Raw genomic sequence first — 27,530 nt, 5'->3', positions numbered from 1 at the left:
AGGTATCAGGAGTTGAAATGACATAGAAAATTCTTTAAAGTGCTGATTGCAAAATGAGCTCGTTCCAACTGATGCTGAAAGGAGGTACTGTTTCCAATTGATTTAAATACTGATAAGATCGCTCATTTCAAGGTGATTTGGATGCTCTCATTGCCTCCTGTTTGATGTGAGGTGGAAGTGGGTGAACAGGTAGCTCTTCACAGTACTGTACTCGAATTTTTTCTTTCTTCCTCCCATGCTTTGGTGAAAGTTGAGGCAGTACCTGCAATAAACCCCTTGTTGAGATTTAGAGTGGTTAATACTTTGTCTCAAAGTTGAACTGGAATTTAGCTTATACAATTTACCTATTGCAGTCTTCTTTGTGAATATTATTTGATATCTGTGACTTCATTTTGTTGTGTCTTCAACAGAATGTCTTGAATAATGGACTTCCCTTAAAGGTATGAATTTTCTGTAGTCCTGCAACTGCAGGATTGTCTGGAAAGGAGGCATTTAAGGACTAAAGTTTGTGGTCATCATTTCAGTGTTGGAATGCCACAGTGGATAACCAGATCCACTTCTAGAGGGTGCTTGTGCATCCCTTTGTGTGACAGCATTCATGCATGCCCCTGTAAAATAATAGCTGCATTTTGTTTATGTATTTGTTATGTTAGACAGGAAAGTTGGGGCCTCAGGGAAGTGGTAGACTGCAAATGAGGTCCTAGTCTGTTAGAAGTTTTACCTTGCTTTGTTGTCGGGGTTTAACCCCGGTAGGTTGCTTAACAGCTTACTCCTGTTGACAGGAGTGAACACAACAGGGGACAAAATGTGAACTGTATGAACTGTAGTGAGCTGAATCTTGTCTTGGTGGCTGAACTTTGGAGCAACTGGCCATACATAGGTTTGGTTCTCCACATTCTCCACTCCATTTCAATCAAACTGTATTAAAGTTTTACTTCAAAAGTTAATGCAGTTCTTTCATATAGGTATGCCACTAAATTGGGACACTTTACACCTCTATGCTATCTTGTTGTTTGTGGAGATGATAAGGAGTTAGTTGCCTTTGAACCACAGTTTCTGTATTCTTCTGTAGGGCTCAAAAGGCTAAGGATCTGTTGGTTGCCCTTGCTGTAATGAGTCCCCATAGACAGTGATCAACATTGAAAGCCACTTAAATTAAAAGTGACATGCAGATAGGCAATTGAGGGGCCTAGATGCTTTCTATGCTGCTGTCTTGAGCGTTTTTTCATTGTGTTGGCCTTTGCAAGGATGTGCCATATCCATACCATTTATAACAATTGCAAGTAAAATATTTTAAAAATTGGAGACAGAAAATTCAGAAAACAAAGATACAGCTACATGTTTTTGCACAGCTTCCTGAAGGACTAGTTTACTAATTCCACTGCGTGGAGACTTAGGGACCAGTATGTCTCTAAACCTCTTCTTAGGGCATTTAAAGTTGGCAGTGTGCCTAAGGCAAGTAAGAGGACAGGTTCTGTGAAGACAGACATCCTGAAAAGAACACAATGTTCATATCTTAAATAAGGTCCATGTTTTCTATTTCTGTTTTCAAGATGGTAATTTTAGAAATTTGAAGGAGCAGTAGTAAGTTGTGTTTTAACTATGAGAAGATAAATACTGGAAAGTAACTTGGAAATCAAACCTTTTATTTTTTAGTAGATAGAACCACAAGCATGATTGCTTGGTGGTCTGGGGTTTTGTTTTTTTGTTGTGGTTTTTGGTTTGTTTTTTTTTTTCTTATTTCAAAAGACTTCACATACATTTTTCCTTTGAGCCCAGCAAGCTCTGAGCTGAAATAGTTTTCCAAACTAAGTATGCAGATAGTGTTATCAATGAAATTGCCATTCCCTCTACATCAGTGAGATCTTTGAACTTCTGTGGTTGTATCACAGGGGCATTTCATATTGCTTAGAGTGGGATATCAGGCATTACAAGGCTAAAGTAATTAGGTACGTGAACAAACATCTACTTTTTAAACAAAGTTTGCTGTTTCGCATTTGTGGATTTTTGGGTAGTGTTTCTCTGTATATTCTGCTTAAGAAAAAGTGTAAGAATCTTCTGTGGTCTCTTGAAGTTGTATTGGCCAGAATAGAAATGCTCCATATACTGTGAGGTACTCCAACTACAAAAGCTAGAGACTTCTCTTATTTCCAGAATTTTTAAGCTTTACCACTGCAATATTTGAAAGGGGTGGGGTTGTGTGTGTGAATTTTGAAAGAATAGAACTTCAAAAAAGCTGAGCTTTAGCATACAATATTAGAAAGACATCTACCTTTGGTACAGGAGACGAGTACTGGGTACAAAATGTAAAGCTTAACTTGCTGGATTGCTTAGTTATTCTTACCTTGCCCTAAATCATTCTTTGTTTCCTTTTGGGGGTTAAATCTATCTTGCAAAGTGGCTACTTAGGTCTAGTTTTGTTGTTTGCTTGATACCTATGTAATGTTACAATGTTTTTGACAGGGACTTCATTTTCCAAATCTCTCTGCTAGAATTCTCTGTCAGTCTTTAACTGCAAGTTTGTTGTTGCCCTTTTGTTTGAAGTCATATATCTGGTGTAGGCAGAGGAATGCTCTTGCTCTTACATTTAGGATGTCTGTAGAAAATTTTAGGATGTCTGTAGAAATGTATCTATGCTGCTGTCCAAGTGATGTGTTTTATAAAATCCTTTTTCCCTTCTCCACCCTCTTCTCTACTCTTTACAGGCAAACTGAAACTCCAAGAATGATAAGCTTATTGGCAAGTTACAGGAAAACCACATACAAGGCAACTAAATAAAGACTATGGTATGAGAGTTTTGTCAGATAAACTGTCCAAAAGAAGTACATACTTGGAGGCTTTTATATTAAAGTGTTGAACTCTGCTCTGTGTGTCCCTCCCTACTACCCCAACACTTTGCACATGAAATGTTTCCAAAGATGGAGCTGGTATGGCTTATTTGTCACTAAAGTGAACTATATTGTATATAAAAATAAGTCAAGGCCATGTGTTTTTTTCAGGGAATGCCATCTCTTCTAGTTTCTAGCTGGGCTGAAGGCAAATATAAACTAGGACCTTTGCAGTGAATGTTTTGCAACAGACTGCTGTGTGGGAGACCAGATTGCTTTAGAGTGAGAAGCAGCAGCATGGAAAATAATCAGGAACTGAGGAAAGGCAAGACAGCTAAATTCAGACCTTAACCTACAAGGATCTGTCAGAAGAGAAGGTGGTTGTGTTTGCCATCTGGCTGGCAGTAGAAGGCTTGAGAAGTGCTCTGATGACATCTTGTCAAGAAAAAGCAGGTGAATCTGAGGGGGAGGCAGGACTTGGTTAAGGTGGAGAGGTTTCATGGAAGCTACTTGTGGGCCATGAGAGCAGTGAGTGTCTGTTCAGTCATGCCTTTGTTGGAGAAAGCTGCAAAGACCTGAGGTGTGAAGTGAAACTACAAATCTTGAACACTTTGTTTTGTGTCTGACCACAGCAATTCAATTAGCTGTGGTTTCCACACCTTTGGCTTTTAGACACCAATTTAACTGCTACATCACGCAGGAGTTACAGTGTGCTTGTCCTGCAAAGAACTACGAATTCATCTGCTCTTAAAAGCATTGCTGCCTAACTGTACAAGAACAGTTCAAAGAATGAAACCTCATACATCTTGTGATTGTGTCTCTCGTAAACATGTGGAAGGAGGAGTAGCTTATTCAAGCCTGGTTTCAAAATTACATGGTATAGCTTAAGTCACTGTATGCTAGCATAATTTTCTGTGCTGGAGGGTTGTTTTTTTCTTTCTTTCATTAACTATGCTAGCAGAAGAAAGTTACGCTTTATGCAAGAGTTATTCCTGTAGAAAGCTGAAAACTGAGCAGCCTTCTGTGGAGGCCAACAGTTGCTGCAATTGAAATCTTCAGAGGCTGGGGCTCTGAAGAGCTCACTTTTCCACTCCCCAAGATGAGTAATGCTTCTGATTTTTTTTTAAGGAGTAGTGCAGGGTATAGAGGACAGTGCAGCTTGAACGCTCTTACTGCACTAATGGAAAAAAAATTATTCTTTGCAGCAAAAGATGACATCTATATTTTTGCTCATTGGTCATCTCATTCTACTGACACCTCTGTTCAATGCTGGTAAGTTAAATACATTGCTGAAATTGCCATTTTAGAAAAGAAATCCTTCAAGAGATGAATTGTGTGGTTTTAGTAGAAAGGAGTTACTGAGAGCAAATAGTGGGTTTGGGGTTTGGTTTTGCTTCAGCATATTGAAGATATGCTGAGTGCCTTTTCTTGGACTGAAGTTGCACTGGGGATGGAATGGATAAATTGACATAAATTTATGTGGCTAGATTTAAAAATATTTAGGGTACTGAAGCTTTGATTAGCTGCTCCCTGATTCCTATGAAAAATGTCCAAAGAGATTGCCTTCCTTGATTTAGCTGTTGAATGCCTTCTTTGAGACATCCTGAAAGGCCTGGAGTAGGGCTTTTTCTTTACAATTAGTTAGTAATATTTTTAATGATAGATCTAATTTTTCAGTAAAGTTTAGAACTACATTAATTAATGATACTTGTCTTGCTGCTCTCGGCATAAGCAGTCTAATATTAATGTCTCTGGATTAGTTTAAGTTCCATAGGGACCTACTTGGAAATCTTTAAATTAGATGATAGGAAGATGTTGGGTCTGGAAAGATTACTGAAGACTTTTTTATAATTGAATACATTAGCTTTGTATTTATACAGTTGTTCAGGAAGATCTGTAAAATCAGTCATTTTGCAGTTTCATAGAAATTCAGTCTTGCGCATGTATGCAAAAGTTTGGAAGCATTTAAAGTCTGCTTTATAGCCACATGGCCTCTTCTCTTCATGCTAAACTGGTATTCTCTAAGTAGTTTTCACTTGCAGATTTGGGTTATTGATGACTTCTTGCAGTATCTGTCCTTTCTCTGGTATTGTTTTGGCTGATGTTTAAAAAACTTGCTTGCTAGGCTGCATGATTGTGTCTTGTCAACATGTTACACAGCCATAATTCTGTTTATGCTCACCTTTTATGTGATGTCCAGAATAATGTTGATAAATTAAAGGGCATTCTGGATAAGAATGACGGAAACTGCAAATGTAGTAAGGAAATAATAAGTTATAGTCAAGACTTCTTAATCTAAATACTGTGCCTCTCCAAATGTCCTTTGTATTATGACATGTTGGTTCACCAACTTCTTTCATGTGTTGAGGTCTTGATCTCTTTCCATACCACCTTGTGCTTCAGGTCAAAAGAGATCTTTTCCCCCCTCCCCTTTTTTTTTTTCCTAGTTTGTTTTTGGCCACACAGTCATAATGGCCAGAGTACTGTGAGGAGCTCTGCACTGCTACTGTCTGTGCCATGCTATTTGTAGATAGTATTTAATTAAGTATCTGGTAATTCTGCAAAAGTACTAACATGCTTAAATAAGAAGGACATGACAGGCAAGTTGTGAAGCTTGTGTTGCCTGGTGAATCCCATGTATCTTCTTACACCCTGGTTTGCACTGAGGCCATTGGACTTACATGTGCTTCTTGCTGACTGCCTTAATAGAAGGATGTTGTCACTTTAGCTTTGTAAAGCATGTGTTTTAGGTCCTCAACTAGAAGGTGCTAACCAAACAAAAAATAGTAGCCTTGTGATGTTTTAATGGTAAATTGTTACAGAAAGTTTATTTTCTAATTTTGTGTAACTTGGAATGGATATTAATACTTCTAAAACATAAAAGTATACAGATTAAAAGCATTTTTTAATCTTTTTTCTTTTTTTTTTAATAGAAGAATGCATTATTTGTGATTACTTTGTGCTTGTTGGAGAGCCTATAGCTGTTAGTTGTCCAATAATTACATTGCCAGTGCTTCACTCTGGTTACAATCTGACGTGGTATAAAAACGGCAGTGCTACACCAGTAACCACAGAGAGAGATGCCAGGATCCATCAACGAGAGGGCTTGCTTTGGTTTATTCCTGCAACACTGGAAGATGCTGGACTTTATGAATGTGATGTAAGGTAAGGAAGGGAGGAGGGAAGGAGGAAACAACTAGGTTGCTAATGCTTACAAGTGTGATAATATATTCCTGGAACTGGAGTGTACAGAATTTGTTTAGGTAGAGGGCTTAGATCAGTTAAAAGTACTGTCTTGACCATGTTTTTTGTTTCTGTGTGCTGCCTTTTTTTTTTCTTCCACTCATGTAGCATTGAAAAAGTGGTTCGTACGGAAGACTTTTTATCTTAAAGCATGATATCCTGTGTGGGTTGGTTTTTTGTGTTTGTTTTGGATGAAGCATTAAGGTCATAGGGAAAAGTCTTTAACTGCTTCAGCTTTTCCTGTGTTCAGATTGCTGTTTGATACTGACAAATCAGAAGAACATTTTGGGTTCATCATTGAACGTGGTTAAATGGAAGAAGGATCTAAGAGGAGCAAACACTGCATGCTATCCAGTATCACCACATACAGACTTTCTGGAGAACTTAGCAACTTTTTGTGAATCATTTAGAAATTTACAAATTAAAAGTCAGAAAAACATTCTTACATTTTATTTTAAAACATTACCAAATGTTACTGGTCAAGAACAAGAATGCACGTGAAGAGCAAAGCAATGTGCTAGACAGCATTAGAGACAGTGAAAGTAATGCATCCCCAGTACTGTTTAAAAGATCTGAGAAGATTGAAAAAAAGTATAGATTCTTTTCAGCTCTTTGATACTTTAAAGCTCTTGGCATATTTACAGCTCAGATTAGTGCACTGGATTTCACCACTTCAGGTGGTCACATCTTACTTATAATGGCTGAAATTCACTGTGTGCTGAACAGGAAATTAATTTTAAGACTGAACACAGAAATTATTCTTTACCTTGTGGTCTTGCCACAGTACTCTGAGAACAGCCAATGCTGGCTTCTCCCATGACCCAAAATCTGTTTTAGTAGTTACTAGTTATGTGTCCTGCTATGCATACAGTACACCAGTTACGCTGAAGGCATTTGGGTTGTCAGTGTAGTAACAGTGATCAGCAGAAATTTCCAGTGTAGGCAGTGGTCACAGGCCTTTGCACCTTCTTGCTCCAGGGTCAATAATGAAGCTAAAATTGAAAGTTAGAAGAAATGTAATCCTTTTAACTGAGTAGCTTTGAAGAATTTTAATTTAATCTTTTCTGCTATGTTTCTAGTTACTCCAGAGATGTGTTCCCATGGGCAGGTACCTTGTATCCCTGGCTTGCATAATGTCAACGGGACAAAAAAAACTTGCTAAAGTTCAGTTGTGTCAACTGTAGGCTACATTTTGCGCATCAGTCACTTAAACATTAATTACAAAGCTTGTCGAGGTGCAGTATAGAGAAGTTGAAGACAGGACTCTCAAAACATGCAGTTTACTTTTCTGGAAACTTCTCCCTTAACATAGCATTATGAAATGAAGAGTTGAACAATGAATTAATAGAGACTGTTCCTTTACTCCTGGTGTAGGCTTCTGGTTTCTAGTGCCATCTCTCTCTCCTCTGCAGAGATACTGTACCACAGGTTCGTGTGAGCTCTTGGTGTGAAGTGGTTTCACACTGATATCACACCTGATGTATATGTTATTCAAAAGCTCTGTCTCTCTTCTTCTGAGAGTTACAATCTGGGTTTTTTTGGTATGTCCCTCCAAGGAATACTGAGGTGAACCTGTCTTCTGTTCATTTGGCACCAAGGATGTTCCAGTGCAGATATGTTTTGGATTAGCTGGAACGACTGTGTGTTGGCAGATGTAGTGCTGAAAATGGCAAGGCTGGGTTGCTGCTGTGGGCTCCACAGGACTTCTCAGTTCTGGCATCCCCTCTGTTGCTTGCAGAGCGAACCCCACTTCTGCTTGCAACAAAATAAATCAGAGCTTATTCCCATCTCTTGGTCTGGAACAGGGGGTGAGGAGCTGAGGGTGGTGTTTAAGGGCTAGGGGGGCTGTAGCAGGGGTGTTAGAGGCAAGGCTGGTGGAGATGCTGAAGTCCCTCTCTGTAAACTTCCTGACTTGCTGTAAACAAGGAACTTTATTGTTAATGACCTGACTTGTCTGCTATTCTAATTACAGGAGCCTCAACCACTCTAACAAAAAAACTATAAATTTAACAGTTTTTAAAAATGATAATGGTTTGTGTTTTAATGGAAAAATGAAGTTTGAACAAAAAGTGATGAGCACAAATACTGGAAAGATTATATGCCCTGATCTAGAACATTTTAAAGATGAAGACAATAATCAGCCTGAAGTACACTGGTATAAGGTATTCTGCATATGTATTTTGGATATTCTGAAATACTCTATTTAAAATGTGTTAGGAAGTAACTTTGGAGAGCAGCTTTTGGAAGGGAAGGTTTATTTTCTCTACAATTTAAGTAAGGCACCTATCTTGCTACTCTATTGGGGAGGTATAAGGAGGTATGGGAGGCATATTTTAAAAAAAACAACTGTCCATTTATGGATTGCAAGTTTTTCCAGAGTCAAAAACACGTGTTTTGGTTTGTTGATGTGTGAAAATCTAGTTTATCCTTTGATTATTTTATGTAGATAAGAAGTTTAAAAACTTGGATGTTTCCTTAATTGCAAGGGTCTTCATAATTATTTCCATTTCACAGAATATTAAGCTTGTCCTGTCTGTTGATTATGGTGTGGTATTTTTTTGCCGCTTGCTCTGATTCTGCCAAAATACTCTGTAGACTATGCAAGCTTAGAAACATGTAGTTTGTCTATGTTAAGGTAAAATTCTAAAGTAGTTCAAATCTTAAATCTGATGCTGGTATTGAAGTAGCTACATGGGCCTGTACATGTAAAATAACCTTGGCGCTGTAGCTGTACATCTTTTGAGATTAAATGATTCTAAAGGTTTTGATTGCAAAGATGCTGTGAGGCTATGCAGGGTGGAAGTCAGGAGGTCTAAAGCCCAGCTGGAAATTAATCTGTCTTCAGCAATCAAGGACAACATGGAATGTTTCTATAAGTATGTGAGCAGCAAAAGAAAGACCAGGGAGAGTCTCTATCCCCTGCTAGATGCAGGAGGAAACACGGTAACAAATGATGGGGAAAAGGCTGAGGTCCTTAATGCCTTCTTTGCCTCAGTCTTTAATACCAAGACTATTGGAGGAATCCAGCCTCCTCAACCAGAAGACAGAGACTGGGAGAACAATTTCCCTGCAATCCAGGAGGAGACAGTCAGTGACCTACTGCATCACATAGACACACACAAGTCTGTGGGACCAGATGGGAACACCCGAGGGTGCTGAAGGAGCTGGCTGGGGTGCTTGCCAAGCCACTTTCATTATTTCCCAGCAGTCCTGGCTGACTGGGGAGGTCCTGACAGATTGGAAATTGGCCGATGTGACGCCCATCTATGAGAAGGTTTGGAAGGATGATCTGGGAAATTCCAGGCATGTCAGCTTGACTTTGGTGCTCGGGAAGCTGATGGAGCAGCTCATCCTGAGCACCATCATACAACACACATGGGACAACCACATGATGAGGCCCAGTCAGCATGGGTTTATGAAACACAGGTACTGCTTGACAAACCTGATCTCCTCCTACGACAGGGCGTCCTGCTTGTTGGATGAGGGAAAGGCTGTGGATATTGTTTACCTTGACTTTAGTAAGGCCTTTGACACTGTTTTCCCACAGCATTCTCCTGGCAAAACTGGCTGCTCGTGGCTTGGATGGGCACACACTTTGCTGGGTAAAAAACTGACTGTAGGGCCGGGCCCAGAGAGTTGTGGTGAATGGAGTTAAACAGTCACGAGTGGTGTCCCCCAGGGCTCGGTTTTGGGGCCACTCCTGTTTAACATCTTTATTGATGATATAGAGGAGGGGATCGAGTGCACCCTCAGTCAGTTTGCAGATGACACCCAGTTGGGTGGGAGTGTTGATGTGCTCGAGGGTAGGGAGGCTCTGCAGAGAGACCTGGACAGGCTGGAGCCATGGGCTGAGGCCAACTGGAGGAGTTTCCATAAGGCCAAATGCCGGGGGCTGCCCTTGGGCCACAACAACCCCCAGCAGCGCTACAGGCTTGGGGAGGAGTGGCTGGAGAGCTGCCAGTCAGAGAGGGACCTGGGGGGGTTGATTGACAGCCTGCTGAACAGGAACCAGCAATGTGCCCAGGTGGCCAAGAAGGCCAATGGCATCCTGGCTTGTGTCAGCAGTAGCGTGGCCAGCAGGGACAGGGAAGGGATCTGACCCCTGTACTCGGCACTGGTGAGGCCGCACCTCAATTCCTGTGTTCAGTTTTGGGCCCCTCACTACAAAAAGGACATTGAATGACTCGAGCGTGTCCAGAGAAGGGCAACGAAGCTGGTGCAGGGTCTGGAGCACAGGTCGTACGAGGAGCGGCTGAGGGAACTGGGGGTGTTTAGTCTGGAGAAGAGGAGGCTGAGGGGAGACCTCATCGTCCTCTACAGCTACCTGAAAGGAGGTTGCAGAGAGCTGGGGATGAGCCTTTAACCAAGTAATAAGCAATAGGAGAAGAGGTAATTGCCTCAAGTTGCACCAGGGAAGGTTTAGACTGGATATTATGAAGCATTTCTTTACAGAACAGGTTGTGAGGCGTTGGAATGTGCTGCCCAGGGAGGAGGTGGAGTCCCCATCCCTGGAGGTGTTTTAAGAGTCAGATTGACATAGTGCTGAGGGATGTGCTGTAGTTGGGAACTGTCAGTGTGAGGTTAATGGTTGGACTGGATGATCTTCAGGGTCTTTTCCAATCTAGATGATTTTATGATTCTGTAAACTGCTTATCAGTCAGGGAAGAGAGAAGGAAGTTTTTCACTGTATTTGCATTGGCACAAAACCAGTAATACACCCAATAGCACAAGGACTGCTAGAGCAGCTCTCATTCATCTCTGAAGTAAGAATGCAGTCATGTATTCTCAGAAACTCTGCTACATGTCTAATAATGAGCTTCATGTCATCAAGCTTCATGTTAGAGTGTAGTGATGAGAGATAAGAACCCACATTGTGGCTTTCAAAAAAAAATTCAGTATTTTGCAAGTGTATTAATAATCACTGGAGTTCAGTAACTTATCAGATTATTAGTTCCCTTAAATCACAGGTACTTTTGATATATTTAGGAATGTAAGCCTGGATTTCTTGAAGACAAGCGACTTCTTTTGGCAGAGGGTGAAAATGCTGTCTTGATTCACAATGTAACTCTACAAGACGGAGGAAACTACACCTGCCGTATGGTATACACATATATGGGAAAACAATATAATGTTTCACGAACCATGAGTCTAGAGGTTAAAGGTGAGTGCATTGAGGTTATTCTCTTTTTGACTCTGCTGTAAATATTTGTATGCAGACACAAGCTATTTGGCATGTTACTTTTCAGCTCTGTGAAATTAGAGTTGCAAATCTTTAATTTTTTCCTGAATGTAAAGTTAAAATACGATAATGCACATTGCTACCCTTGAGCATTGCTTCTGAGGAAGAACTATCATGGTGAAATGAGAAATGTGGGCTTAGGAATAAGAATTAGGAGGAGGCAGTGCTTATTAGGGGGTGTGTGTGGGGTGTTTTTCCTAAAACAAATAATGCACCATTACATAAATTATTTAAAATAAAAAAAGATTAATTTTTGCTGAGACCACAGCAAAACACCAACTGAATGGAAAGGAGATGTGACAAGCTGTATAAATACTACAAAGTTGTTCAGGCTTTCTCTGGAAAGGATTAGCTTACTGTTGGCACTTGCTTAAGCTTTTCTGCACACAGGACTCAGAACTGGCCGTTTCCCTCTCTCAGTACTGCAATTTATTGCTGTGATTATTGTGATTGCATCTTTGTAGGCAGCATTGCTGACAGCCTGACCAGTACCATGATAGTGGCCCTATCAGAAAAGTTGGCTCTAGGTAGAATGTCCATCTTTACAGATTAAATCAAAATTCTGATTTTTAAAGAGGTGATACAAGAACAGTGGGTTGTTAGCAGTGAGTCTCTATATTGTGCAGAATGATACAATTTCAGCCCAGTTTAAGTGTGTGTGTTTACTTTTACTTAAATAGATATTCACTTGATCTAGGTGGTCATTGATACAATCCCTCTTTCTCTTCCTTATCCATCTCTCTGACAAGGTTTATCATATTTTTTTGTTTTGTTTTTGTTTTCTGATTTTGTATTACTTCAATATCAACTGCAAGTAAATTTGAGATATTTTTATTTTTCTAAAGTATTTTTAAGGTAAACTAAAGCGCTTTTTTAACTTGGAAGCTAAAATAGAGTAACTTGGGTAGAGTAGAGCAAATCTTATATTTTCTGTTGTAAGTTTGAAACTGGTAGTAAGTAGGGCACTACAATAGTCCCAAACAATAAAACCATTGTAAAACTATCAGTTGATGTATGTTGTGGAACTCTTCTTGCCTGAAGGTTTTTTTTTTTCTCTTCGTTTCTGTTAGAAGGACCACTGCAGATGAGACCAGAGTTTATTTATCCGAAGAACAATACAATTGAAGTAGAACTTGGTAAGTAGTGACTATTTAAGACTCCATTAACATTCAAATAAGCTAAATAAGTAAAACAAATAAGTTCCTAGTCTTTCTGAAATAACATGTGAACAGTTACACTGACTTCAGGAAGAAGGGAAACAGGCCCATGGATTGAGTCTATCTGGAAGACAGATGGTAGAACATGATTCCCACGAGTAGTTTGGAGTGAGAATAACTGTGTGCCTAAGATTGGAGTCTCTTGATCAGCAGTGTTGGGTGGGATGCATTTGGTTTTGTTACTGTTGCCATCTGTCCTTGGTACCACTCCTCGGTATCTGTGTCTTGACCTATCCTCAGTACCTGCGGAAATATGGTTACATGTATGTAACATGTTAGGATGGTTACTAGTTGACCAGTAGTTTTTCCTCCTCCTGTATGTTTCCTGTCTCCATTCCCTCTCCCCAACCTGGATTTTATTCCTTATTCTAGGGGATTAAAAAATTTCAGATACTGATCTCTGAAGCAGCGAGCTGCTAGTTGATGGGTATCCCAGATATTATCTTAGAAATCTCTTAAATAATATTCTAGATAGAAGGAATAACTTCTTCCCAGTGAGGACAGACAGGCAATGCAGCAGGCTGCCCAGAGGTGTGCAGTCTTCATCCTTGGAGGTTTCGGAACCTGACTGGATAAAGCTCTGAGCAGCCTGGTCTGACCTCAAAGCTGGCCCTGCTTTGAGCATGAAATTGGACTAGAGATCTTACAAAGACCCTTCCAACTTCAATTATTCTGCAATTCTATGGGGCAAGTATATGGTATACAAGTCTTTTTCTAAGCAAACCTATATGTGTTTAGATTGCACCAGAATGGAGTCCAGAAGAATGAGTTTTGGAGCTGCTTGAACTGTAACTTTTGTTCTCATTTTCACCAAGGAGAACTGTTTCAAACAAAATATTTGATTAAAAAGGGCATCAGCTGATTTTGGAGAGGTGTGATTGTCTACTAGAATTTCCCAGTACAGGATCCAAGCTGTCTTGTAATCTTTTGAGGAAGGTTTATTACCAGCTAGCTCATGAGGGAAGCTTTGAGGAAAGGTTGCACTGGGGCTCTGGCACTGCATGGGAGCTGAGGCCAGAGCCTTGTGGATTATTATGTGTGTCACACTGAAGGTAGTCCCATGTTACACAGCTACTTTTGCTGTTGCTTTTTCTGACATTGAATTTGTAAATACTGTATGTATCAGGTGTTCTTTTCTCATGTTGAGGCTTCATGCTTCTTTTCACATCATGTGAAACACTTTGGCCCAAATTCTAACTTTGGGCATATGGTATTAGACTGAAGTGAACAACACTGAAATACTGGTGGGTTTTGTGGTTTTGTTTGTTTGGGGCTGTTTTTTGTTGCAGTTGTTTTGGTGTTTTGTTTGTTTGTTTGTGTTTTTTTTTCATTTTGACCTCAACAGCTTGTGAAAGATATCTCATTCTGAAGCTGCCAGGTTCTGGTGAGGATCAGTAGATTTTGACTAGAATAATGAATGAGCTTTAATAGAAATTATGTTCCTCCAAAGTCCAGAAGGTCTTGTTTTCAACAGTGGGAATATTCAGGGTCTGATACAAACAGTATTATTTTATAGGTTTACAGTCCTGCAGTCTTTAGGTGGTTATTTAATTCTGTTGGAAATACTCTGAAATGGCTTAGTAGCCTCTTCTTTTTTGGTGATTACATCTTCTCTGGCTTCATTACAACTACATGCCTGAAAGCTTGCTTTATACTCTTTCACTAATAAGAAAATCTGTTCACCAGATTTTAGACTGAAATAGGGAGACTTCCCATGGTCATGTTTTACCTTACACAACCCTAATCTTTATGTGTGAAAACTTCCCTTTTCCTTTGTAATTGCAACTGTGGAAGAAACAAAGTAATATTACTATGAGGCTTCCCTGTACTGCATCTCCCACCCATTAAAATGTGTAAATCTCATCCCCAGTTCTGACTGGTAATTAGTTATGACTTCCAATTTAATTCAGAAAAAATTCTTACCAATGCAGCATCTACTCAGAAGGAACCTGATCTGCATAGGCCCTTTAGAGGCTCTTTAATTTACTGAAGATATCCTATAGGACTTCCTTAATCCTTATAGTGCTTGCTGAGAAAATGGATAATTTAGCAATTATTAGTCCAGGGGATGCCTGTGACTCAGACTATATTAAGATGTGTTATGGGACATCTTGTTCAGACTCCTTATTTTAGAATAGCATTTGGTCCATATTTGTTATGACACTCATTAACTAAAAGCTGCTGATGTATTATTGGATGCCTTAGACCTGCTAAGATGAAAAAACCTTGATTGCCTTATAGACATTAGGAAAGCAGTCACATATGAGACTAAAAGGAGACACAAAGCTTTCACCACAATGTGGGTTTATTGTGGCTACTGAACAACTACAAATGATTCCTTACTAGAGGGGGACACTTTAAAAGAAGTTAGTGAAGTTTTTTTTTCTGCTTTTTAAAAAGGCACTGCCATTCAAAAATAATATTCTCTGTTCCTTTAATGGGATGTTGGGAAAAAAAAATCTTTGCTCTTATTAAATGCTTGGCTGCCTGTAGGGCAGAACCTGGAAACACCTGTGTGCCTTTTGAATGACATATGGCAGGAGAAGGATGTTTAGAAACTGAGCAGTACATTCCTGAATGTATGAAAATGGAGGGCATGGAACACTCGAGGAGTTTTGAAGAGCTTTTCCTTTTGAAGAGCTGTGCAATGCACTGAACCACATGTTTAGAAAACTTCATTATTGTGATGAAAAGACAGAAGAGAGGTCCCCAATGTCTTCCGTGATTGCTATGTGAATTCTTCTTCAAGTAACTGCTCTGCATGTGAGCTAAAGGTTTAATTCCATACTTTTGATAGAGACTATCCCTTGATGGAAGCATCTAAATCTGATGTGTTTCTAGGAAATGAAACACTGAGATCTTTACATAGGTGAACAGAGAGCCTACCTTCTCCTATCAAATCATAACTTCAATAGGTAAAATATAGAATGAAAGGACTCCAAGAAAGCTGCTTACATTCCTGTAAATGGAGCTCTCTGAGGTACATAAATATATTCTGCAGCTTGGCTTGCTTTCTTAATACTGAGGTATTCTGTAAGATGTGGACTCTGGGTAGCAAAGGAGCTGAGTGACAGCTGATCTTGCTCTGGGAGCAGAGTGTGAGAGTATTCAGAAACCATCCCAGTGGACAGTGTTGGCCAAAAGACTGATCTGGAGTAAAGATATGCATGGTCACTAAGAATAGGATTCTGCTCCAGGGTGTAGTTGTCTACATGTGGGTATCTGCATATGAGCTAGCATCTTTAACTTATGCTATTATCGGGGGGGGGGGCTCAATTCAGTTGCTTACACACAGATGACTAGTGCCGTTTTAGGTGGTCTGGCTACTCTAGCAGTGCAGGTTTCTTGGAAGTTCGAGTCCTGTCTGCCATCTCCATACAGATGCCTTGGATGCTGGAGAGCATCTCAGATGTCACCATACTGTGTACATGCAACTAATATGGGCCCTGGAGATCTTTCAGTGGAGTCAGTGGAGTCCGGAGAGCCATTCAGTTGATAAGGTCCAGGTGCCTACTTTAATGTGAGTGGACTTCAGCAGAGCTGAACTCTGTTACTAGCTTAGGCATCTAGCTTACTTGTAGATGTGAACATTTAGACACCTACATTTAGAGTAGAATTTATGTTCAGATTGGAGACACCCAAGGGCGGATTACAAATGGATGAGTTTTAAGGACTCTGCTTTTCATGAGGTAAGTGGGCTTTTTGATATCCCTCCTTTTCCCAGCTGTTCCCATATCACTTGATGATCCTGCTTCTGTTACAAGACCTTCAATTGCTGTGTTTAAAATTTTTTTTTTGTAGGCTCTCATGTAGTTATGGAATGTAATATATCAAGTGGCATAAATGGCTTGATTCCATTTTGGCAAGTTAATGATGAGGATGTCGATAGCTTTGATAGCACCTACAGGGAACAGTTTTATGAGTAAGTATTCTTACACATTGAATTGTAAGTGCATTTGTAGGTGAAGTAATCTACAGTAATTTGCAGTGAATTCACCATAAAGTTGACTACTAGTCAAATGTCAATAGTCACCAAAAGACTGATTAGAAGTCTTCATCAAGTACATTATATTCTTATTGTTTGGTTTGAAAAACAATAAATACTTTTAAATACTGATGTATCTGATACAAATGTAATGAAGCAGTTGTATGTAGGTTTTTATAATGCTGCTGTGAAACATATAATTTTTTAAGGTTTATTTATGCATTTGTTCTTATGCAATCCTTCCTACTAATACACTAAAGCCTGCCCTCTGTCATTAATATGGGAAGGATAGATTGTTCGGAAACAAAAGATCACCCAACTTGGTTTTGTTTGAAGTTGGCCCTTTTCTAAGTACAGACACAGCTGCCAATGCTCAAGAACACAAAGCAGAAGTTCTTGCTGCAGGATATTTTAGGGCATTTTTTATGGTCAGAAAATTTAAATACAAGCTGATAAAACCAGCAATTCTTTTGAGAGAGTAGTACCTTTGTTGGCTGTCTGTGCTGTAGCAGAGTGTGGATGTACTGTTCGCTTTTCATTGTATCAATCACTGCTGTTAAATATAACCCTTAAAATGTAGTGCAAAGAAAGGAAAAAAAAACCCAAACCTGATCAGTTCATGCTGACGCAGAAGTGTTGCTGTCTTCACCAAGTGCCACCATCAGTGCAAAATATGGCTAGAGTTAGGTTGCACACTGCTTTTAAAATGATGTTTTAATTCATTTGTGTCTGGCCTCCTGAAGGGATCTTAGTTCTACTTTGTCCCCAAGCTCCTTTAGGGGGAATTATTACCTTCATTATAGATCCGTATACTTGGTTGTTTTGCCTATAAATATTAGGGCCCCGTCTTATGATTGCTTAAGGCACAACTAAGTCCATTATTCTTTAGGACATGAAATTTCTCAGCTTTACCAGATAAGACACATGTGCAGCTCTGTATAGCTGTTTAAAGTTATAATAACTTCAGCTTCTTCTGAAATCAGCTTGGTCCTGCTATTAAACACTTCTTCCTGAAAAGCATTTAATATATTTAACTTGAAGCAATTCTCTGTTTAGATTTTTGGCTTGCTTCGAAGTGATTTCCATTTCTGACCACTATCTTGCCTGATAATCTCCCCTTGCCAGAGATGGAGATGTGCAAATACATCCTGTGCAAGTTCTAATTAGGATTAATAGTTCAAAGTAAGTTATCCAGTATCAGTGAAATTAATCTAGTTGCAATAATAATGTTTTATTTCAAAAGATAGTTGAAATTTCTCAGCAATTAAATTTGTGAAGCATTTGCTATTAGCAAAGGACACTAGGAATGGCCAACATTATGGACTTGAGGGCTTACCCCTAGGAGGTAACTCTTTTCTCTGCTGAGAGAAAAGTTAAAACTGACTTGAACAAATCTGAACATGTAAAATGATGGGGTTTGCATTGGTATCCTATGTCAGAAGTTGCTGGCAATTACTTATGTAATAGAAACCAGCTCTTCAGGGTGTTCTGCAAAATGAGTTTTACTCCTTGAGTACATAAGGTAATGTCACTTTGGTATATAGAGTAGGATACCAGCTTGTAGGTACCTTCTCACTGTAACCCTTCCCACCTTATACTGGTAAAAATCTATCTTTAGAGCGTGATGGTGTTTAGCAGGATAGCATAGTATATGCCCAAGCCTCTTGTGGCAATAAACATTGGACATAAAGGCATTATCACCATGTTTGTTGTCTTTCAACATGAGGGTCGCCCATCTTTTGTGAGTTTTGTTTATAGTTATTTCTTGTGTTGGTTGGTGCCATTGACTGTGGACACTGTGCTCAGGGAGTCTTTTAGTATGCCTAGAAAGGTTTTGGCTTCATCATCAGTATAAAGAATTCTGGAAGACGATTTTTCTCTTGACGCTTTTATTACTAGTTATTAATGGTTTGAATAGTCTTTCATTGACAAAATCATTTGGGTTGCAAGGGACCTCTTGAGATTGCCTAGTCTAACCCCCTTGCTCAAGCAGGGTCAGACAGAGCAGGTTGCTCAGGGCTGTGTCCAGCTGGGTTTTGAATATCTCCACAGGTGGAGACTTCACAACTTCTCTGGGCAACCTGTTCCAATGTTTGACCACCCTGACAGTAAAAAACAGTGTTCAGATGGAATTTCAGATGGGAAAGTGTTTCAGTTTGTGTTCATTATCTTGTCCTGTCAGTGGACACTACTGAAAGGAGCCTGGCTCCCTTTTTTCCACTCTCTCCCATCAGGTATTTACACACATCAATAAGATCCAACCTCCTGCCCCAGAGTCTGCTCTTCTCCAAGGCTGAACAGTCCCTGCTCTCTCATATGACAGATGTTTCGCTCCTTTAATAATTTTTATGGTCCTGTATGGTAAATCCCCATCTCTCTTGTACTGGGGAACCAATAGAGCTGGCCCCCTGCTCCAGGTGTGACCTTGCCAGTGCTGAGTAGAGAGGAAGGGTCATCTCCCTCAACCTGCTGACAGTGCTGCTCTTAATGCAGTCCAGGGTGCCTGGGGACTGATTATACCTCCTCAGGTGCAAGATTTGCATTTTGCGTTGAACTTCATGAGGTTCCTGTCAACCCATTTCTCCAGCCAGTCGGGGCAGCATGACCTTCTGGTGTTTTGAGTTCTGTGTCATCTGCAAAACTTCTAATGGTGTACTTTGTCCAACCCAGCAAAAAAACCCCCAACAACCCCACATGTATGGAAAATGTCAAATCACCTCTGGTCATGAAGCTGTTTGTTACAGGGGTGATACTTACTGTGCTTCAATGGCTTCTTAGGTTTATAGAAGTAAAAAATGAATGCTCTTTTATTTGTGGATAGATGAATCTATCTCATATTAATCCCTGATACTTCAGTTTCCCTACAGATGTTTTCTTTCTACCTTTTTTTAATGACAGAGAGGGGATGCCTCATGGACTTGCTGTATCTGGAACAAAATTTAACATTTCAAAAGTGCAAGTGAAGGATTATGCTCATAAATTTTTCTGTCACTTCATATACGGTTCTCAACAATTTACAGCCTACATAAAATTGGAACGTCCAGGTAAGAGATCTCATCTTGATAAAATGGTGATCAATGATGCTTACTTCACAGTTAGTTTGATAACACCCTACCTAGAGCTAAAACTGCATGATGTACCATTGTGCAAAGTGGCCATTGCAGATCAGTACCTTTTCTTTGTGAATTTTTCCTAGCAAAATTAAAGAAAATAGCACTTTTTGCTTTGTCTTCTTTCATTCAGCGTTTTAGGAAACATTAATGAAATACTCCAATTTATTTGAAGCAAGTATGAGACCTCAGTGGTATGCTGTGCTTCATTTGACAAACTTGTACTTAAAGAAGCATGTGGTTCAGATGAGATTGTGTATCTAGGAAAGCAGTGAGAATGGCCAATTCTCTGAAAGAGTTGGGGGAAAGACATAACAAAGTGTGGAACAGACTGTCAAAAAGACATGAATGTATATGTGGACCTGGTTGTCCTATCCTTCAATAACAAATACTGGGCTCAGATTGCCAGGAGAAAGAAAAAAAAAAAAAATCTATTTATATAGTTAGGAGAAATACTAACAATAATGATAGTGAGGGAATAAAATAGATTACTTGGAAAGGTTATGGACTTTTCATTACGGATGCATGTGCTGTGTTATCACTGTCTCCATAGGCTCATGCATGGTGATAGGAAGCATCGTGCCACTTGTTTGAGACACCAGTCTTGTGCCTAGAGGCACAGATAAATTTGACCTGTTGCTGGTTAGCATGAAATTCTTTCTTTAGGAGATGAACTTAAAGGTAAAGGTGAGCTTTAAAAACTCAGATGCAAGGTTGAAGAAAAAAAAATCAGATACACAGAAAAGACAGATACACAAGATACCAGATACACAAATCAACAAATATAATGTGCCCATTTTAAAAAAATTTACCTGCAGAAGAGCCTCAGAGGCTTGTATGAGTTGGCTTTGTCAACCGCCAATCCTTTGACAAATATTCTCAAACTTACCTTTAACTGGCCACATTGTAAACAAATAATTGACTGAAGGTGGATCTGAGCTCTAGTTTGTTACATAAGTTCTTCATAAATATTGTCAGGGTAGGATTTAACTTCAGAAATCCTTTAATATACATGAACTAAAAGCTGCAGTTTGGGGAGGGTGTGTGTTTGTTTTAAGGACAACAAATGCATTGAGGACAACAAATGAGTAGGTTCAATGACAGATTTTCCAAAAGGCTAGAGACAATGGAAAGCTGGTTGGTCTGGGTAGAACAGCATGGTCAGGAAATCGCCTCCCCACTAACTTTCTTGCTGACTGACAAAATCTTCTGCAAGAATTCTCACTCTGCTACTGCACTGGGATATATGTCAATATTTTGGTGTTTCAGCTGAAGAGTGCCTCATTTGTCACATTGCCAAGGTATCTTTTCCTCTGAAAGGTAGAACTAGGCTTGTCAAGTAACAGTATTTGCAGAAAGCATACATGAAAAACTTTCTGATATTCATTCATTCAATCCTTTTTAAAAAAAATATTTTAATGACTAAACAATTTTTTAACATGTCTTTTGTCTTTCTCTGGTTCTAGTGTGTAACTGCTTTCTTTGTTTTTTCTCATCTTACTCCATTCTATGCAGCTCGGAACATTCAGGGTTACTTAATTGGAGGAGGAGTTTCTTTGGTTTTTTTAGTATTTTTCACTCTCTTTATCTACAAGATCTTCAAAATTGATATTGTACTTTGGTATCGGGACTCCTGCTATCCTTTCCTGGGTAAAAAAGGTATGTTTATGTAACAGTACCACGTGTCATAATGAGCATCCACCTTCTCGTGCAAAGCAATGAGTTAACCTTATAAAGTGTGATTGGTCTTGGGATTTTTGAAAGGGTAACATGTTTTTAAGATGTTTAGAATTAGTTCAGATAACAAAAGTATCTACAGGGGGGAAAAAACAGCAACTTTCAAGGAATCCAGTACTATTATTCCTTTCCCTGAAGATCCACTTCAGTGGTTTGAATGCTGTTCTGACAGGAGTTGTTCAAATTTCTTTTAATTACTGTTCTTACAGAAAGCAGTAATACAGTGGAATTGTTGGGTGTTTTTTATTTTCTATAGCCAAAACAGGACAAATTTCACTTCTTTTGTTTTCTATTTGAAGGCACTTCTGATTATTTTACTTTCTGCAAATTCCTGGCATTCAGAAAAATGTTGATAGGGGTGCTGTCTATGAGAGTATGCTGAAGTATGGGTCGCTTCCAAACAACTGAGAGTTGGTGCCTGGCTAGAGAAACAGAAAATATCTTCTAGAGGTATTGAGGTTCTGTTAGATTTTTTGTGAAGTCTCTTAAATTTAGTTTTTCTGAGAAGTTTGTTCCAAAATATCTAATACAATTCAGACCTTGAAATTTGTCATATACTTAGTTTTTGTTTTCATGTCTAAGTGGTTGCTGTGTTTTGAAACTCCAGATTGCAAAAATGACCTATGCATTATATGGCAGCTGGAATTTTAAGTAGTCAGTTGTACTACTGGAACCACTATTTTCCAGATAATTCAGTGATAACATTTTTTTATTTAGAGTTCAAAAAAGAACATTCAACCTTACTTAATTTTGTAGGGTTTTTTTGCCTATTCAGATCCAGCATACTGAATTCTAGAAGGCCTGATTGTACAAATATTTCAGGCTTAGTGTAATTATAGATGCTTAGATGGTAGCAGGATTAGGACCTAAAAATGATTCAAGTGGGGAACAAACAGAATTTAGAAAATTTTTTTAAATTTGTTTGCTTGCTTGCTTTTGTGTCTTTAGAATCTATTTTTATATTAGTCCTGTTGCTCACTTTTAGTTTCAGATGGAAAGATCTATGATGCTTACGTTCTGTATCCAAAAAACAGAGAGAGCTGCTTGTATTCATCAGATGTTTTTGCCCTGAAGATACTGCCAGAGGTCTTAGAAGGACAGTGTGGATATAACCTTTTCATATTTGGGAGGGATGATTTACCAGGAGAAGGTAAGCTATCTGAAGACAAATTACACTTGAGTTTTCTCATTGGCAGCTGCAAATACAACTCAGAAACAGGCATTTATTCAGATCTGATTCTAAATATCTTCCACCATCTAATGAGTTATGATTTTCTTGTTCTCTCTGATGGAGAATGAGAAATACAGCACTGGGTGCTCCCATGAAGTCTGTTTATCTCAGCCTTTCCCTTGTCATTTGTATCTCTTCAGGTTGTTTCAGTGTCTGGCTAGCCTAGACATCTGGAGATGGAAGGAAGATGGGGGGAAGAGGTGTTGAAATTGTGGCTGTGAATGATGGATAGTGTCAGGAAACATGGAAAAGTAGGTCTCGTGAGTGGTGTGGAAAGAGCCTGTTGCTTTGAGGTGCCATTTGACAGGATGGCTTCTCTACTGTTTCACTTGTTTTCTCTGAGGATTGCTGTCAAACCAGTGGGATGCTATAAAGGGTTAGACAGTGCAGGTGGAAAAAAAAAGAACACAGAGCAATACTAAGTTATCAGGAACAACTGGCTGTATCAAAAACTGCTTGTCCATGGTGGAAGTTCATATAAAGCATTGCCTTCCTTGCAAGGCTTTGAAATCATTGTGAAGGTTTTCTCTGTGTGCATATATACATTAAATTTAAGTTTCTAGCATCCGACACTGAAAATGGCAAAGTCTGTCCCACTGATTGCTTATATGAAGTGAAATGGTAAAAGTCTTCTCAATCCTTCCTGGTCCTATGATTTTAAAAAGATAATATTGATACTGAATAAATTTGCAGAGCAGGCCTTAAATAGAAGTTTTTGTTTTAAAAAAACAATTGGATGTGAAATAAACCTATGTGAGGTGGTTCATGAATCACTTTTTTACATCTGAAGGCTTTTGGTAGTGGTTTGAGAAGGAAGGGTTCCCTGAAAAGTAGAATCTGAAGTGCTGCTTTATTCTTCTAGCTTGAAAAAATGCAATAATCTGTTTTCAGGGTTAACCTGTATGGGTTTTTTTTGTGGTATTTACCATATTTAGCTGTTTTAGAATTAATTGTCTGGAATGCCACTGAAGGGAAGATTCTTTGCTTTGTCTTCTGCTTCTATGTAACAAAACCCAGTTGAGCATATCAGAACAAGCAGTGTAAGGAAAAAGGCCATAGTTTTATCTAGGCCTATATTTTTGGAACTTGTTTTTTTGCAATTGCACCTTTGACATTAATAAAATGGGATTAGAGAGATAACTTGATAGGTCTTTTCTGTTTATGCAACACAAAAATATAGACATGCAGTCTGATGGGGTCAGATTGTGTTGCATTGGCCAAATCTCAACTTGTTGGCTAATCCAATGTAACTGCTTGTATGCTCTTACCCTGTTCCTTTTTGTGAGCTAAAGTGTATTGGCTCAAGTATCAAACAGTGAGTGAACCAGCTGCAAACATGTTGGTAACAAAAACTAGAAACATACAGCCTTAATTTTGCCCAACCTTTTTCTCTACAGCTGTGATCAGCATTGCTGATGAAAAAATCCGTCAAAGTAGAAGAGTGATAATTGTTTTGGTACCAGAACCTTCCTGTTACAGTATTCTAGAAGACGTGTCTGAAAAGCAGCTAGCCTTGTATAATGCTCTTATCCAAGATGGCATTAAAGTAATTCTCATTGAACTTGAAAAAATACAAGATTATGCTGCCATGCCAGAATCCATCAAATATGTTAAGCAAAAGCATGGGGTTATCCGATGGAAAGGGGACTTCTCAGAAAGGTCTCACTCAGCAAGTACCAGATTCTGGAAGAAAGTGCGCTACCACATGCCATCCAGAAAAAATGGATCTTCATCAGCATTGCATTTGTTACCAAAAAACCTTAATTCTCCCTAAATAACCAAAGAAAAATGACACTCAATGGCTAATTCAGTTCACATAGTTGGTGATGGCTTGATTGAAGGTTACATGTATCTGTTTTGTGCAGACAATCTTGTCCAAATTTTCTGGATTGAAGGTACTACAACTTCATCTACAGATATGAATAATTTTTTCTTCAAGCCAGTTCGACAGAACATCATGAAATGCTGTCAGCAGCACATTGATGACATGGAAACCACATAGGAAGTACATGAGGCCTTTTCCAGGAATTGCACTGTGATTTGATGGAATTCTTTTGGTATTAAAAATGGAAGGGGAAAACTGTCAAAACCCCCCGAAAACTAATTTCTTGCAATTAAAGGTTGAATATGAAGGGAACTATATGAATTATAATTGTGATACTATGTCATGGGCATGGTTGATGCCAGTAAATGTTTTTGTTTCATTTTTTTAATGAAATGACACAAAACTTTTCTTTTGTTACAAGTTTGTTATTTGCCTTGTCCAGTTTGCTGAAAGATAAATCCCCTGTGTTAACTGCATCAGTGTGTTATCATCCAAGAGGAAAGGTAAAGGACAACCCCAGCCCCACAAAAGTGCTATTGAACCTGAGAAAGCATAAACTTTTCCCTGACCTTTTTTGCATTCTAAAGAACTGTACCATTTTTAGTCACTTGTCCCCTGCAGACATTGTAAAAATACCATTGTAATGCTGTACCGAGTCACAAAATTAATCTCCAGAGGATTTTTTTTTTCCCAATTAAGTGGCTGAATGTATTTGTTCTTAGTTTTCTCAAGTGGAACAATTAGCTAATGACACAGACTCTCTCATGGGGAGTACATGATGGCTGGCTTCATCTGCCTTACCTTAAGGACCAGATCAAAGGGCTTCAGGGCACCCACTTCTCATGGGCTGCTGTTGCTGAAGAAGAGCAGGTCGTCCTTCCTGTTCCCAGCCAGGATGCTGGCTCTAGCATCTGTCAGCTCTGAAAGCTGAAGCTCGCTGAACAGACTAATGTGGCAGAAATTGTCTTTCCCTTGGGATAGTTTTCTTCCAGGTTAATGAGTTTATGGGGTTCCTGGAGGGTTCAGAATGCAATGTAAGAAGAAAAGGGGTGGTGGGACCATGCTTTTTGGCTCCAGATATGGAAAACAGAGCTAAAACAGCATTATTGTCCAGTGCTCCTTAAAGTGAGAGAGTGAGATGCCCTGCATTACCCCCTGCAGCTGCTTGCTTTTCTCCTTTCCCTCTGCCCTGATGATGTAAGGAATCTGAGGTTGACTGTACTGAATTTGGCTGAGGCTGGATGAGTTGAGGCTGGATGAGTAGCTTCCAAACATCTTGTTGGGAAAGGAGCTTGGTAAAACATACTCTGTGTGTTGAGCCCTTTATTTCCTTTTTTTTTTTTAACAGTATTATGTATGCCATCATTGTTAACTCTGAACTTATATTTGACTCATGTGTAGGCAGTGATGTAGTTTGTAATGATCACTTCTTTTTTGGGGGAGGAAATTGATTTGATTGATTTTAAAAAATATCAAATCTGGTTTAATGACATCTTTATTGCTATGAATTTTATAGGAGCGGGAGGTGTGAGAGCCACTTTGTCTGTGCTTTTCAGTCTGTCCTTGAAGGTTACATTTTTAAGTTAGGAGATCTAGTTGTGAATGGAAGCTTCAGGATTTGACTGCTAGTGTCTTTAACTGTTGCTTGCAACTCTGCATTCTTATGGGTGTCCTGTCAGCTTCTCTCTCTTGCAGCACCCTTTGCTCTCCTCTCATTCAAACTCCAGCCTGTCTTTTCCCTTGCAGCTCCCGTATCTTGGAACAAGCAACTTACTGTTGTACTGCATCACTCTCCAAGATATCCTTGAAGGCTGTTGCTAACACAGTATTAGGTGGAAATTTTCCCTTTGAGTTGGTCCTTTGATATTTCTACTTGTTCATCTGAAAATGCTCATGTTCTGCATCCTTCAGAATTTGTCTACCCATTTTGACACTGTAGTGTTGGCTTGTTCTTTTTTCATGGCTCAAGCATTTATCTTCTTATGCCTCCATCCTCAACCAAACAAAACTGACAGTGTGAGATGCCATCCTACAGAAGAACTTCCCAGTGAACATGGGATGGTATGAGCCTGGTGTTCTGCCTGATAAGTGACAAAACTGGTGGAAATAGGTTCTTAAAGTGCTCTGGTTACTTCAGTGTATGCTGGAAACTTGAACCTCTGCTTCTTAGAGACAGTGCCTTATGAGCTTTGTGAATTGAGTGTGTGTTTGGCCAGAATGGAATAAGAATCTCTTCATTTTGGGATAGGAGGGGAAAAAGTGCATTTGAAACATCAAACTATTTCAAACTGTCATGGTACTGGAGTGTTTTATTGATGAATGTCATGTATGTATAGATCAATGTACATTCTTATATTCTGTTCTCATTCTGTGCTTAAGACAGCAGTGTCAAGGGAGCATCAGTTCTGGTCATGAAGTGCCACATTCACTTAGCTGTTGCACACAGTTCGCTTTTAAATATGGTGTGTGTTCAGTGGCAGCTTGTAGGTTCAAAGAGCCTTGAGATCCATCTGAAGTTACTGAGATCCATCTGAGCAAGGCTAATTGTTACAGTTCGCATCAATAGAATTTGGTAGGACAGAAGCAGTATGGTTTGGTCACAGAACTCTTCTGTAAGAAGATTCCTATATCAAATGTGAAGACTAGACACTGGAAGTATGGTATTTGTACTCTGAGGACTAGGGTATAATACTGACTTTGTGCTTCCACCTTGACAGCTTGCAGTATGCAGGCCAGCCAACAGAGTTCCAGCAACCTTGGGCCTCCTGAGTTATTTTTGCCGATTGGAATAGATTGAATGAAAAACTGCTACTTGTGATCCCTACATTTAGGGATAGGAAAGTTACTTTACTGAGCCAAAATACGTTTTTTTTTAAAAAAAACCCTAATTGTTACTTTTGATATATTTATACAAATGATGCTAAAGTTTTCATGTGTGTTATGTAAAGGCACTTTGAAAAAAGATCCATTTTTTTATTCAATAAAGGCACTACATATTTTTTCTTATAGCACTGCTGGTTTTCTTCCTTATTCTTCCACTAAAGCATGCTGAGAATGAGCAGTGGCAAGCAGCAGTCTAGACTTGAAGTGTCTTAAGCAAGACTGCTCTATTAGA

The 27,530-nt window shown here is 39.2% G+C and overlaps 1 protein-coding gene across 2 annotated transcripts; it reads left to right on the top strand.

The window, feature by feature from the left end:
* Window positions 1-27,530, top strand: IL1R1 (interleukin 1 receptor type 1). Of its 2 annotated transcripts, XR_003399321.1 has the most exons (13): window positions 1-84; window positions 2,706-2,786; window positions 4,034-4,100; window positions 5,762-5,993; window positions 8,044-8,233; window positions 11,058-11,232; window positions 12,381-12,446; window positions 16,329-16,449; window positions 19,411-19,556; window positions 21,138-21,281; window positions 22,345-22,509; window positions 23,988-24,918; window positions 27,133-27,530. XR_003399321.1 is itself a non-coding variant. In XM_026857594.1 (12 exons), the coding sequence occupies exons 2-12, from the start codon at window positions 2,784-2,786 to the stop codon at window positions 24,362-24,364; spliced, it is 1,686 nt and encodes a 561-aa protein (XP_026713395.1). In that variant the 5' UTR covers window positions 1-84; window positions 2,706-2,783; the 3' UTR covers window positions 24,365-25,074. The 2 variants fall into 2 exon arrangements, 1 of the variants encoding a protein (XP_026713395.1); XM_026857594.1 differs by lacking the exon at window positions 27,133-27,530 and having other exon boundaries at window positions 23,988-25,074.

This window comes from Athene cunicularia (genome assembly GCF_003259725.1).
Source record: "Athene cunicularia isolate RWA chromosome 1 unlocalized genomic scaffold, athCun1 chr1_part1, whole genome shotgun sequence".
In the NCBI taxonomy this organism is placed as follows: domain Eukaryota; kingdom Metazoa; phylum Chordata; class Aves; order Strigiformes; family Strigidae; genus Athene; species Athene cunicularia.
Note: the sequence above shows the minus strand (reverse complement) of the source record. Positions and strands in the feature narration are given on the sequence as shown.

Coding starts and splice junctions, on each gene's coding strand:
- IL1R1 (XM_026857594.1), top strand. Junction 19,557..21,137: donor CATAAAATTGGAACGTCCAG/GTAAGAGATCTC, acceptor CATTCTATGCAG/CTCGGAACATTCAGGGTTAC. Junction 21,282..22,344: donor TCCTTTCCTGGGTAAAAAAG/GTATGTTTATGT, acceptor GCTCACTTTTAG/TTTCAGATGGAAAGATCTAT.